A 13869-nucleotide genomic window follows, 5' to 3' on the forward strand; every position below is an offset into this window, starting at 1 on the left:
TACCAAATGCAAGCTGCTACGATATCTTTTATATTTCAAAGGATTTGAATTGCTTCTTTCGTTACAATGTAACAGGGGTTTATATGGATTTTCTTCAAAGCAAACATCAACATCTTTAATCATTTCCGCTTTTTTTAGAGCTATAGTTACGCTAGATTCAGTGCACTCCAAGCAAAAGGAAATGCATAGTGCTTGTTCTCTGGTTATAGCTTCAACCATTAATAATAATTTTCTCAAAGTGACAAAATTTACCGTTCTCACTGTACATTAAAAAGGACATTAACCCTACATTGGCCTTTTTAGACATCAAATCGGCCTACAACACCGAGGATCGAAGCTACATTTGGCGAACTTTGCAACCATATCTTGATCCAGCGCTTCTCGATCTCCTTAAAAACCTTTTTAATGAAGTACAGATTGAAGTTATCCTTGGTAATGCTAAATCGTCTCGCTTTTCGCATAAAACTGGTGTCCTACAAGGCTCCATCCTCTCCCCTTTCTTGCACTCTATCTACATCAATCAGCTACCCAACCTCCTACGTGATCACCCGCTTCCACACGAGGCTGAAAAAGATCCGGTCGACTTTGCTCTATTTGTCAACTGCCTTCTTTACGCTGACGATGTGGTCCTCATAGCCTCTTCTGCTCAACTTCCCGCTATTCTCCAAAAATGCGAGGAACACAGCTACCAATTGGGATACCGTTGGAACCCTGCTAAATGTACGATCTTATCTCTTCCTGAAGATACTCAGTCATATACTCTGTATGACATAATACTTCCAAAACAAAATTCATTCCCATACCTAGGAATCCCTATCCGTCCAGGTGGTTATCTCCACACTCAGGAACTTATCCGAGGCAACATCAACAAAGCACTGAAAACAATGAACGAAATGGCAATGATTGGAGTTAATCCCACCGGTTTTGATCGCCTTCTCTCTGTTCGTTTCTATACGCAAATCGTGTGTCCACAATTTGAATACGGCCCTGCCATCAGTATGGTGAAGTACCGCGAATTTCAAACAATCGAATCTTGTCAGAACCAGTGTCTACATCGAATCTTTGGGGACGGCTCCCGTTCTTCAACTCAAGTGATGCTCCATTTCGTGAACCAACCCTCAATGAAAAATCGCGTCCATATCCTACAAGCCAAGTTCATACTTCGATCTCTGAATTTACCTGATGACACTCTATTTTCTCGGTTACTACCATATCTTCGAACCTCTGCAAGCCATTCTCACTGGTACAAGCTCACTTCATCTCCTCTATGGCGAGTATGCTGTAACCAAGACATAGAACATCTCAATCGCCAAACGTTCAGAATCATCTGTCGGAAATACCTCGAGGATTTGTTTAACCAAATTGTCAGCGTGCACGCACAAAGCTTTTGCCTGCTTGCCACTCACAATCAACTATTGACCCTATCCTCTGGTTACCAATGACTTCAATTGAACGTAGCCGAGTCGTACGCTGGCGCCTTGGTTGGTTACCGGGCGGTGTATCTAAGCCGTGTGTCTACCATCCAACTGACATGCTCACCCGTTCTCATGCAATTCGGTGCCTACACATGCACCAACGACTACAAATGCCTTCCACCGAGCCTGATCCCTTGTCCTTCCTTTTAAACAAATTACCAGCCAAACGCAAGAACGGTGCTCTCAAACATCCCTCATCAACTCACTCAGCCTGGACTGTCCGCTGGCCTACTATCTGCCAAATTCTATTCGAACTCGACTACCTCCATCATGGCAAGATCCCTTCGAAAATTCCCTCTCTTGGAAACAAGTTGGTGAACTGGGTCAGCAAGATCTAACCTAGTATCCTTCATACTTTTCCTTTCTCCTCTTCCTTTCTCTGTCTTTTTTCCTTTTTGCCTATCAAAAAGGTTTTTAGCTCTTTACTCATTTCTTGATCTAGCCTAGGCAATTCAATCACAAAAGTGATTGTGCTCACGTGGGTTTTAATCATTTTATTTTATATAAATAAATAAAAGTCACTTTAATCGTATTTGCTATATGATAACAAATGTAATAATTAAAAACACAATGTTTTACATCATGCCCTTGTTGCTTCCCCATTTCTCGCAATAATTAAAAACTATTTTGCGGCATTGAAGGATAAATGCTCCTGTACCATTATTTGTTTTAGGTAATGCTCTAGCCGCAAATCCAGACATCTTTGAGAAGAACACAAAAAATAAATGTGAGGGGTAAAAGTCATACCTAAACGGACCAATTTGTGGCTTCAATTTTCAGTTGTGACTGTTGTACTTTTAAATAGAGGGATTTTTAGAAAATTATAGATGTTTTATACCTTTGATTTCAACAATAATGTAAGCTATCCATGATAAATACTTAAAAGCAAACTGAATCTAATTCTTATATAGGTCTCGTTTGATTGTAAAGAATCTACCAAAAGAATTATCAGAGGAAAAGTTCCGTGAACATTTTGCAAAGAAAGGGGAAGTCACTGATGCTAAGCTTGTAAAGACAAAGTAAATATTGCAGTATAAATTTTATATTTCTTTCTTCTTACGCAGTATTAATAGACATGGAAGTTCTCGTCGATTCGGTTTTATTGGATATAAAACAGAAGCGGTTGCAGATGCTGCTATACAATATTTCAATAACACATTTATCAACACTTGTCGAATTTCAGTTGAGAAAGCCATTGCGTATGGATCAGAACAGTTGCCAAGAGCATGGAGTAAATATACACCGGGATCATCTGCTCACGAAAAAAGAACAGAGTCTCAGAACAAAAAGAATAAGGATCAGTTTGAAGTTGAGGAGACAGAGGCATTCAAAGCCAAAAAGAAGAAGGAAACAGACGAGTTCATTAACCAGTTGAATGCAGATAAAAATGATCCTAAGTTAAAGGAATATTTGGAAGCCATGATGCCCCGATCAAAGGGCAAAACTTGGGGTAATGATGATACTGCTGCTGCAGCTGTAGAAAACGATAAGGAAGAAAACACAGAAAATTCTGTTCAATACACTGGCTCAGATGATGAATTGTATCAAGACCTTCCACTCAAGAAAACTAAACAGACTGAGGAGGAAGATGAAGATGTTGAAATGGAAGAAAATGATAGTAATGATGTAGAAGTAGCTGAGGCAGATGACACAAAGGCTGAAGCAATGGATACAGAGGAAGAGACAAAACAAAAGGATCCCAAAGACCTTATTGCTGAAACAGGACGTCTCTTTATTCGTAACTTGACTTATGCATGCACAGAAGATGACTTGAAGGAGGTTTTTGAAAAATATGGAACATTATCGGAAGTCCATATGCCAATTGCAAAAGATACCAAAAAATCCAAAGGTTATGCATACATCTCTTACTTGCTTCCCGAGCATGCCTTAAAGGCTTATGAAGCTCTTGACATGAAGACTTTCCAAGGTCGTTTGTTACATATTATACCTGGTGAAGAGAAACCACCTACAAAGGAAGAAGAGTTGATGGGTCCCAACGGAACCAAGTTGAGTTCAGTAAAGAAAGAAAAGGAGAAGAAACGTAGAAATCTTGCTGGAAATGACTTTAACTGGAACTCACTTTATATGAGTGTAAATACTTTCATACAGCTCATTGTAAAAAAAACCTAATCTGATCTTTATTATAGGCAGATGCAATTGCTGAATCCATTGCTGACCGTTTGGGTGTCTCTAAGTCTGAAGTGTTAAATGCAGATGCTAATAATATGGCTGTCAGACTTGCACTTGCAGAAACACAAATTGTGAATGAAACAAAGGAATTTTTTGAAAAGCACGGTATTGTACTTGATACCTTTGGTAAAAAGGAGAGAAGTGAAACTATTATTTTGGTAAAGAATATTCCATACGGAACGACCGAAGAAGACATGCGTGAACTTTTTGGAAAATATGGTGAATTGGGTCGAGTAAGTTGGTTGATTAAAATGAATATTATACTCTTATTTTGACACGCGTATTATTTAGGTTCTTATGCCTCCTGCTAAAACAATTGCTGTTGTCGAATTCCTTGAACCAAGCGAAGCAAGAAATGCATTTAAATCATTAGCGTATCGTCGTTACAAAGATTCACTGATCTATCTTGAAAAAGCACCTAGTGGATTATTTAGAGACAAGTTTGTACGAGGTGGTGCTAATGATAAAAAGGAGCAAAAGGTTGAGGAAGAGAAGAAGCCAAAGAGTGCTACAGAACTTTTGGCAGCAGAAGAAGAAAGTAGTGACGACATTACTTCAATTTTCGTAAAGAATATCAGTTTTAGCACTACTGTTGAATCTCTCCGCAATGCCTTCAAGGGAATCCCTGGATATAGATCATCACGTATTAATGTAAAACCTGATCCAAAAAATACTGGTAAAACATTAAGTATGGGCTATGGTTTTGTGGAGTTTGATAGCAAGTCAAATGCTGAAAAGGCAATAAACGCAATGCAGGTAAACAGACTTGATCAACTCTTTTTTATGTGGGAAAACTAATTATGGTTTTAGGGTTATCTTTTGGATGAACATGCACTTCAATTGAAATTATCGCATCACAAAGCAGGCACAAATAGCAAGAAATCAAAGACACCAGAGACCACTAAATTAGTAGTAAGAAACGTGCCATTTGAAGCTACTGATAAAGATTTGCGTGAATTATTCGGGTAAGTTGTGGATAAAAAAATCATTTGGTTCTCAGAATTTGATAATAACATATCTGCCGTTGCTTTAGCTCTTATGGTCAACTCAAATCACTTCGTATGCCCAAGAAGTTCACTGGTGGTCACCGTGGTTTTGCTTTCTTGGATTTCTTGACAAAGCAAGAAGCAAAGAATGTATACGATAACATGGGCAATATTCACTTGTATGGTCGTCATCTTGTATTAGAATGGGCACAAGAAGGCGATAAAGCATCCGAAAGCTCATTGGATGGCTCAAGGAAGAGAAGAAGAGAAGAAGACGAATAGACTATTAATTTTTGTAAATAAAACTTGAATTTTTCTTTTTACGTTAGTTGGCATAGACATTAATTTACGCAAGTAGAATGGTTATATTATGTTTCAATGTTATACTTTATTTATAAACATTTTAAGTAACTGCAATGCGTGCTTGCTATCTTAAAGCATTGTATCGCCTGAGCCATATCAAATTATGTTAGACCAAAAGTCCTTAAGGGATAAAGGAAAAAAAGAGAAGGGGAAGGGAAGTAAGTAAGTAGAGAGAAAGTAAAAAGTTGATTATAATTGCGGAAGCCAATCAAGGGTTCATTGCTCTGCGTTAAATGACGATGGAAGTATCTTGTCATGATATAGAAAACCAAGTTCATGAGGGATGGTACATATAGTCGATCAGCGAGGGAACCAGGAAGCTTCACTAGAGTAGGACCGAGGTTGGCTGGTAGGTAAAATGTTAAAAAATAATGGCAATAGGTTTATAATAGTTTCTAGCTGATGCATATTCAAGTAATGAATAGAATGGGTCTTTGGTGAGGATGCCTAGGACAAAGCTTAGGTTTTCGCCAGGTAACCATCCAAGGCGCCAACTGATACAACGACTGCATTCTATATGAATCATTGGTAGCCAAAAGAGGGAATTGATACATAAATATGAGCGGCAGACAGAAAGAAGCTGTGAATCGGATTCGGATCGACGATTAAACAGCTTGTCATGTCGGAATTGAAGTTGAAGTTGCTTTAATTGTTTTTTTGTCAAGAGTGTCATCAAACGATAGGCAATGTTGCCAAAGAGTGGACTTGATAAGTTTCTTCCAATATGGATGGCTGTTGAAATGTTGAAGGAATGTGAGGGGTGGGGGTAGTAAGAAATTTATCAACAGGCAAGGATAAGGCCCAGAGGAAGAATTATGCCTGCAATATATTAACACGTTCTTTTATTGTAAGCAAGTTTGTCATTTGCAGTATCACTTTGGTAGAAGAACAAGGCGATTCACTAAAAACTGTTCGAGTACATGTATTTTGAGTATTTTCAAGCTTGTTCATATTAATGGGATTAAAAGTGCTAATAGCAAGACTATTTTCCAATTAAGATCGGATGATTTGTGCGGAAAAAACAAATAGCAAGCAAATTACTAAAATCTTTTGGGTTGACACCAATAGTGGAAAGTTGATTAAAAGTCAATAGTGCCTTCTTAGTATTGTGAGTAATGAGGCCAAATGTACTGATATTTTCACCAGCCTTGATAAGGATATCAAGGTGCACGAAGGACTGTTGACGAGGGAAAGATTCAGAGCTAAAAATTATGATTAAATATTTTATTTATATTAAAAAAGACTTAAATGAGCGTGTGGCATCTTTTATACATCTTAATCATCCAAGTCAGATCATAAAGGAGTATAAAGGGATCAAAAACATCCTTTGGGATCAAGGACAAAAAAGTAAAAGGAAAGTAAATGGGTAAGAAGGAAAAGACATGTCATAAACACCAGCGTGAGTTCTGTAGCAACCAATGCAAGGGTCATTTTTCGGGAAAGAGTAGAAGTGAGAAAGGCAGTTTTTGGTGATGAAGATGATCAAGCTCAAAGAGTATCAGACATATGGTGGGCCAGTGAAGGAACCAAGAGGAAACAGATTAAAAGGAGTGCAGTTTACGAGTGGGTAGTAAGTTCAAAAGGAACGACAAAAGATTTCTAATAGTAGTCAGCATTTGTAATCTTCGATACATGTTGAGACATTGTATAGCATGTTTCTTGGAGAGAGAGCGTTCAGGATGCTTGGGATAGGGCTTTGGTTGGCCAACAGACAGCCAACCAAGTGCCCAACGGATACATATACTGCGTTCAGAGTAGGACATGGGAAGCCAAAGTATATGATCCAAGGATAAAGAAGGGCAACAAAGTGAGAGCAACTTAGAGTAAGGAACTGATTGCCTTTTTAAAAGGTTATCTTGCAGAACCCTTGTTTGACTGCCCTAAAAGAACGAGCACAAAGGGTATCACCTAACCGTGAATAATGTTACCATAAATGGCTCTTTTATGTTGAAAAGCACGAAATTAACAAGAATATTATCAAAGATGTCGTTTTATATTGGAAAGAATATGGCACTCCCAACTCTAAGGATCGAACTGAAGTAAGTGTTTATGCAATCCCGCATCACTATCTTAAATGGCTTCATGTAATACAAGAAAAAATGAATAAAAAGCTATTTATTGAAGAGAATGTTTCTCCAAAACACTGTTTCTCCTGATTATACTCATTGGAACCTGGAGTCTATTGAAGGTATCTCCAGTCTAAATACTGAAGGTTACAAAAGTTTAAAGGAAGCTGTTCTGGTATCTATCAACTCAAACAAACCCTTGGAAGTCTCAAAGAAATTTGAAAGCCTACATGCTATTAATGTGGGAAAGATCAAGACATTTATCAAGGATATTGAAAAGGAGATTCAAGACAATAGTCAAACATGTAATCAATGTAAATCAAAATGAGAAGTATATATCGCTTTCAAGTGTAGTTTTTGTAGTACGGTATGAAATTGTGATGCGATGGCTGCCAAAAAGATACGCTGTATTTCTACGTATATGTCACAACATAATAATGAAAGAGCTCTTGAATACATAAATTCTGCTACTTCTGAGGATTGTATGAGAATCTCATAGTAGGATCTCATCCCTTACCTAGCAGGTGAGTTGTACATAATACTTTATATGATAATCTTTTATTAACATTCATTTTATATACTTATATCTTCTGATATCTTTCTTTCACTTTCACTGCTTGCTCTATCTCCAAATTCCTAAACTTTTATTTTTCCCAAAAATTTGAAAAATACAGTACGCAAAGTTATATCATAAAATTTGAATATGCGTTCGCATAAAAATTAAACTCAATTGTTTGAAGCACAGGTTCAGCTAATTAATTTATCAAGAATCCATGTGGATGATTCATATATTATAAAAAATCATATACAAAGTAAAATTAATTTAGCGTGTGTGCGTTTTTTTTAAAAAAAAAAAATCACACATTACTGTATACGCGAAATGCGCAAGTTTATTAAATAGGCTTACGATTAAGACAGTCATCAAATTTGGATGCAGAATATCTACAAAATCCTTGAAGGTCGCTATACAAGACTCGATTGCAAGCATATGTAATTCTTATCGGTAATGTTTCCTCATCCAACAGCTGTTCTCTTTTGAGTTTGCTTTTGCAAACAGACCAAAATTGCTCAATTAGGTTGAATTCAGGAGAGTAAGGAGGTAGATACACACACCCATAGCCACGACTTTCAATATGTTTTTGAATATCTTCATGCGTATGAACGGGTACGTTATCCATTACCAGATACTGTCCGCGAAATTGTTCATGACGATCCATTACATCCAAAACACTGCTTATAAATTTGAAGTAATGGCCAATAACTGTACCGCTATTATTGCTCCCTTTCGTTTTTGTTCCCTTCATTTACTTTTCTCTATTTTGACGGAGCCAGTGTTCTGGGACGTCTTACACTTATATTCACAACGTCGAAAGGAGTGATGACACCTAGAATGATAGTAATCTTTGCTCTTGTTCTGGGCTTCTTCACAACCGTGCGATTTCCTTCTTTGGACCAAGAAAATTTTCTATTGAGATTTATATGAAAGGCTGCTTCGTCTATGAATACACAATTGCTTGTGAAATCCAAGTCAGTCTCCATGTATCTCTTAACCCATTCGTAGTGCTTTTCGATTTTTCAGGACCATTTCCCTCAACAGGTTACAGATGCGCTTTCTTGAAGGCAATCCTACACTTTTACCTAACAAACTTATAGAAGCCACTTCTAGTGATTTGAAGATATCTGAACCTTTCAGTCAAAGCATCAAGCATATCTTCTAGTACAACGGAATTGGTGTGCTTGTCCGCCCACTGAATTGTGTAATCCTCATGCTCATCTGTTAGTATTAGGTCTGCCGACTGGTCTTTCACTACCAGACGACCTTTGAATATACTCCTGTAGATCTTTATTGTTTTTTGAAACCCATCCTTGTGCTGTGCGCACATTAATGTTAAGTTTCTGAGTGACAGCTCTAAGGCTCATTCCTTTTTCCTCAACAAGAAAAGAAAAGCTGCTCCTTCTCAACATCCTTATAATGCTTGTATAAGCCCTTTTTATCATTCATTTGAAGGTTTTCAGCGGATGAATTATTTCTCTCTTTGGCTTCTTTCAAATCAATATAGATGTCAAAATTTGTCACTTTTTCAATCGGATACATTTCGTTGTCTACTTCCATTTGAACAACCATTATTTCATTTCCGTTGTTGTCGTATTGGTTTTTTAAGCCGTCTTTGTAAACAATATTATCCATCTTTTTTACGATGAACTTGAGGAAGAAAAGGTTCTATTTAGTACCTGAATTTTTTTTTAAAAAGCACGCTAAATTAATTTTACTTGTGTGATTTTTTTATTTAAAAAGTGTGCTAGTTTTTTTTTAATAAAATGCGCGAATAATTTTTCCACGTAGTGTATCAGTGAGTTCTTATTGTTCTGCTACCATCTAATCAATATCTTTAGAATAACTCAATCATTATTGTCTGCCAGTCACGACACATTAAAAGCTATTCCATCTTCTCTCCTTAATATCGCAGATCGGAATTCACCAAAAATGGAATGAATTTCATAAATAGTGAACAACATATCAATAAATCGTATGCAACCTTCTTCTCTTCTCCAGACTTACTGTTATTCGTATGAACCTTAACTTTAGAACTCCAAAGACATATGATTCTTACGATGTATTAATCGAAAACGTGTAAAAACAACGAGACGGAACTAAATCTAGAATCCCATTATCTGGAGTTTGGCGTCCGCAAGCAAGCATTTTTGCGTACTCGATGGTGCTATTTTTAGTATATATTTGAAGTAATCAAGGACTTTTAACAAAGCAAATTTCATTTTTTGCTAAGTGATAAGTCATGCCCAGGTACTCACTGTAGATTGAATTTCTGAGTAGTAAAAAAAAAAAAAAAACGAGACTGTAATTAAATGTTGTGTTCCCCTATTTAAACTTATTCCCTTTTTTCCTTTCTTTGTTTTTCTTTACATTCAAAGCTAAAGTAATGTTGGTTGAAAATAAAAATAATGATACGTTGACTTTAATTGAAAAAGACCAAAATGAATTTAATTTTAATAATGAAAAAACAAAAGGTGCACTGGGTAGTCTTCCACATTAATAGTTTATTAATACTTTTATTAAGAAAGTGAATACTTTACAGATACAACAAGTAGTTCATCATCAACAACAACGGATGATAATAATTATTTTGATAAACCATCAAGAAGCAATCTATCAGAAGATACCATTATATTATCACCACCGAGTATAACTATAAAAAATGAGGATCAGGAGCAAACAATATCTCCTGCAGATCAAAAGTCTTGTAGTTTAGAAGATACCAGTAACACAGATATATCAGTCAGTAATACTCATGAAAATAGTCCAGACAACCAACACGCTTCATCATCACCAAGAGAAAGCATAGACAACGTATCCACTATTTCTAATAACTCTGCTACGCGTTCCATCTTTACTTCCTTTTGGTCACCTTTTCGATCCGCCTCTACATCCATCATTTCACCTGCTTCATCTAGACGACCTTCTAAGCAACATTCTGCACCTATTATACCAGCTGCCAATAGGCCCTCAGCTTCATTTGCAGCAAGACAACAAAAATCAACAAGGCCCATGAGTATCATTTCACCTTTACCTGGATTTCAAGAACAGTTATTGGCACAGATGGAACAATTGAATATGGAAAATAACAATGACCCTAGATCGAAAGCAAACAAGCTTTTAAAAAAGCAGTCTATTCGATACAGCCTTGTTGCTCAAAACAAAGGAAAATCGGATGATTACGATTGGGGTAATAAAAACAGGACAGACTGTGTTGTAAAAAGAGATTAATTGCAGTATAGACTTTTGGGCAGGCATGATGTGTGATTATGATAATTTGAATAGACTCAGTAAGGATTTGATTCATTATGTTCGCTTTGGTATTCCACCTTCTATTCGTGGCATGGCATGGCAACTGATATCAAGAGCCAAGAATGAAGAACTCGTTCGTACTTACATTCAACTATTAAAAGAACCGAGTCCCTACGACAAGATGATACAGAGAGATTTAGCAAGAACATTTCCAGGACACAATTATTTCAAAGAAAGCGACGGACAAGGGCAAGAAGGGCTTTATAATGTCGTCCGAGCTTATAGTGTATATGATAAAGATGTAGGCTATTGTCAAGGTTTAGCCTTTATAGTTGGACCGATGCTACTCAATGTAAGATAATCAAATCTCTCCCTTTCTTGAATTACTTACATTGATTAGATGCCGGATGAAGAAGCGTTTTGTTTGCTTGTCAAATTGATGAACAAATATGGCCTCAGAGGTCATTTTACACCTGAAATGGATGGACTTCAACTACGACTTTATCAATTTGATGCACTCGTTCAAGAATTTTTACCTCATGTTGCTCGTCACTTAAAACAACAAGGGATTAATTCAACCATGTATGCCTCTCAGTGGTTTATGACCTTGTTTGCTTACAAATTTCCACTAAACCTAGTTTTCCGTATTTATGATGTTATGTTTACCGAAGGCATAAGCACCATCTTTAAATTTGCTATTGCACTCCTAAAAAGGAATCAAACACATATCCTTGGACTTGAATTTGAACACTTGTTGGACTTTTTAAAGAATGGATTATTTAAAGAATACAAGGTAAAAATCCTACCTCTCGACATGATTCATTCGAATCTGATCATGATTGCTATATAGGATGACGATAGACGATTTGTGAGTGATGCTTGTGAATTAGATATTCCACTAAAACGACTTGGCTTACTTGAAAAAGAGCATAAAGCTCAACTTCAAAAGGAAGCAGCAGAAGCAAGCATGATTGAAGAATTGCAAAAGACAAATGCAGAATTGAAGAAGCAATTCAGTGAGCTTGAAAACAAGACAAACAAACTAAAGCAAGAGCATAAAGACATCCGCACTCAATTGCAAGAGACACTACATCAGTTAAATATACTAAGAGATGAAGGGGTCTCACTCACCTCAGTCGTTCAGTCACTTGAACAATCCGTGTCGACGCTGCCCAAAACTATTGAAACCAAAAGCAATCCAGAGTTCGAAGCACTTTGCTCTGAGAACGCAAATTTGATTGGCAAGAATTCGTCTTTGGAAGATCAATTGCAAAAGGCAGAAACGACACTGATTGATATGAAGATGCGTTATGCCCAAAGCGAGAATGAAAAGGAATCATTACATAAAAGACTGTATGAATTAAAAAAACTAATAAGTTATTGATAATAAAAACACACACACACACCTTTTTAATTTATTCTTTTTTGTGCATGCAAAAACAAGTTTTCACTCGAGGTTTCAGACGCCCTAAAACAAAAAAGACGCCTAACGCATTAATTTTGTATTCTTTTAAGGGAGGTCGATTTAAAGTTTTATTTATCGTTCTTCATCGCATGAAGATTGAAAGAAGGAGAAGGACAGATGCTAACACGACTAAAAAAAAAGTACGCTTGATCTTTCTTTCCTGATATAGTGGCCCTTGAGCACGTAGGTCAACAGATAGACTGACTTTGTTCTCTTAGGTTATAAGAATGCTCTCACTCTTTCTTTATTTATTTTTAATAACCACTTGAATGTAAAATTTAAGCAACCAAAGGATTCGAATGGGAGAAAATAAGTAAATCGCATCTAGGAAAGGTCTATAAATATGTAAAAGCAAATTTAATATAAGTGCATGTCTTTACTTTTGTGTGCCTTTTTTTTTCTCCTCTTTTTCCCTTCAAAAAAAAAAAAATACTTTTTATGTAAAAACACAAAAATAGATCCCTTCTCTCCTTTTAAGGGTCCATCTTTTACACTCTTATGTTTGATTGCATTGATCCATTATTTGATCAAATTTGGTGGATTATTAAGTTGAGCATAAAATCGCGTACATTGGACATCAAATACGTACATGAGCATTCCCTTTCATTTGCTTCATGACTACTTTAATATGCAGAAAATTTATTTAATTTTTTTTTTTTTTTTTTTTTTTTTTTTTTTTTTTCAAAATACATTCAAACCAAAACTGTTTCAAAAGAAATAAAAAGGAGAAAAGAATACAGATATTTTTAGGAGAGAACAAACGAGCGACGTTCAGGTAAAACACGTGGGCAGGATTGAACACACACACAGAGAGAGAGAGAAATCAAGCGAGTATCGTGTTTGTCCAAGTTGTCTGTGCATTATATTGAAATAGAACGCATATATTATTAAGGAATTGATCTCTCTCTCTCTCTCTCTCTCTCTTTCTTTTTTCTTCTTCTTTTTCTCTCTTTCTAACTCATCATCATTACACTCCTTCAATAAAAATGAATTACTTTCCTTCACCACCACCTTCACCCACTACTATGAACATTGCTTCAACTCAAGCCTTCTGTGGCACTTGCAGTAAATTATTAGCATCAAATAATTGGTATTGCTCAGACTGTCATGTTAAATGCAAAATATGTAATCGATTTTTAACTCATCATTATGAACAATGCACTCGTTGTTGGGCATTCGATCATTCAAATCAGCGTTATGTTCGTAAATCGAACTCAAAAGGTCATTTTTTATAATAAAAAGAAGAAGAAAAAAAAAAAGTACATATATTAAATTTTGGTTTCTTTTTTTTTCTTCTTACTCTGATTTTACTTTTTATCTTTCTTCTTTGTAGCAGTGATAGTTGTATAAAAAGAGGATAGAAGAAAAAGGAGAAGAAAAAATAGATAGAAAGAGAGAGAGAGAGAGGTTGTATATATAAGTGTATTTGTGTGTACGTGTGTAAGTTAAAAAAAAGGGGGGGGTAAGAAGGGAGGAGGGATTAGGTTGAAATCATGAAAGCGAATCTTTCTCTTTTTTT

At 36.2% G+C, this 13869-nt stretch overlaps 5 protein-coding genes across 5 annotated transcripts; 3 read left to right on the forward strand and 2 right to left on the reverse strand.

Moving 5' to 3' along the window:
• Window positions 1-1585: 1585 nt before the first annotated feature.
• On the forward strand, window positions 1586-4933 carry RO3G_00635 (uncharacterized protein; the record flags this gene model as incomplete). The annotated part of the gene is made up of 9 exons (XM_067655226.1): window positions 1586-1798; window positions 1918-1957; window positions 2149-2209; window positions 2387-2494; window positions 2549-3491; window positions 3623-3898; window positions 3957-4421; window positions 4476-4630; window positions 4699-4933. 9 exons carry the CDS (start codon window positions 1586-1588, stop codon window positions 4931-4933), a joined length of 2496 nt encoding a protein of 831 aa, XP_067511327.1.
• A 2208-nt stretch (window positions 4934-7141) lies between these two features.
• RO3G_00636 (uncharacterized protein) lies at window positions 7142-7408 on the forward strand (the record flags this gene model as incomplete). Its single annotated transcript, XM_067655227.1, has 1 exon — window positions 7142-7408. One exon carries the CDS (start codon window positions 7142-7144, stop codon window positions 7406-7408), a length of 267 nt encoding a protein of 88 aa, XP_067511328.1.
• Window positions 7409-7973: 565 nt separating this feature from the next.
• RO3G_00637 (uncharacterized protein) lies at window positions 7974-8963 on the reverse strand (the record flags this gene model as incomplete). The annotated part of the gene is made up of 3 exons (XM_067655228.1): window positions 7974-8267; window positions 8431-8545; window positions 8719-8963. The coding sequence occupies 3 exons, from the start codon at window positions 8961-8963 to the stop codon at window positions 7974-7976; spliced, it is 654 nt and encodes a 217-aa protein (XP_067511329.1).
• Window positions 8964-9010: 47 nt separating this feature from the next.
• RO3G_00638 (uncharacterized protein) lies at window positions 9011-9268 on the reverse strand (the record flags this gene model as incomplete). The annotated part of the gene is made up of 1 exon (XM_067655229.1): window positions 9011-9268. The coding sequence occupies one exon, from the start codon at window positions 9266-9268 to the stop codon at window positions 9011-9013; it is 258 nt and encodes an 85-aa protein (XP_067511330.1).
• A 1377-nt stretch (window positions 9269-10645) lies between these two features.
• Window positions 10646-12269, forward strand: RO3G_00639 (uncharacterized protein; the record flags this gene model as incomplete). The annotated part of the gene is made up of 4 exons (XM_067655230.1): window positions 10646-10823; window positions 10876-11237; window positions 11286-11678; window positions 11736-12269. The coding sequence occupies 4 exons, from the start codon at window positions 10646-10648 to the stop codon at window positions 12267-12269; spliced, it is 1467 nt and encodes a 488-aa protein (XP_067511331.1).
• Between the last annotated feature and the right edge of the window lie 1600 nt (window positions 12270-13869).

Source organism: Rhizopus delemar, genomic scaffold (assembly GCF_000149305.1).
Source record: "Rhizopus delemar RA 99-880 supercont3.1 genomic scaffold, whole genome shotgun sequence".
Classification (NCBI taxonomy): Eukaryota; Fungi; Mucoromycota; class Mucoromycetes; order Mucorales; family Rhizopodaceae; genus Rhizopus; species Rhizopus delemar.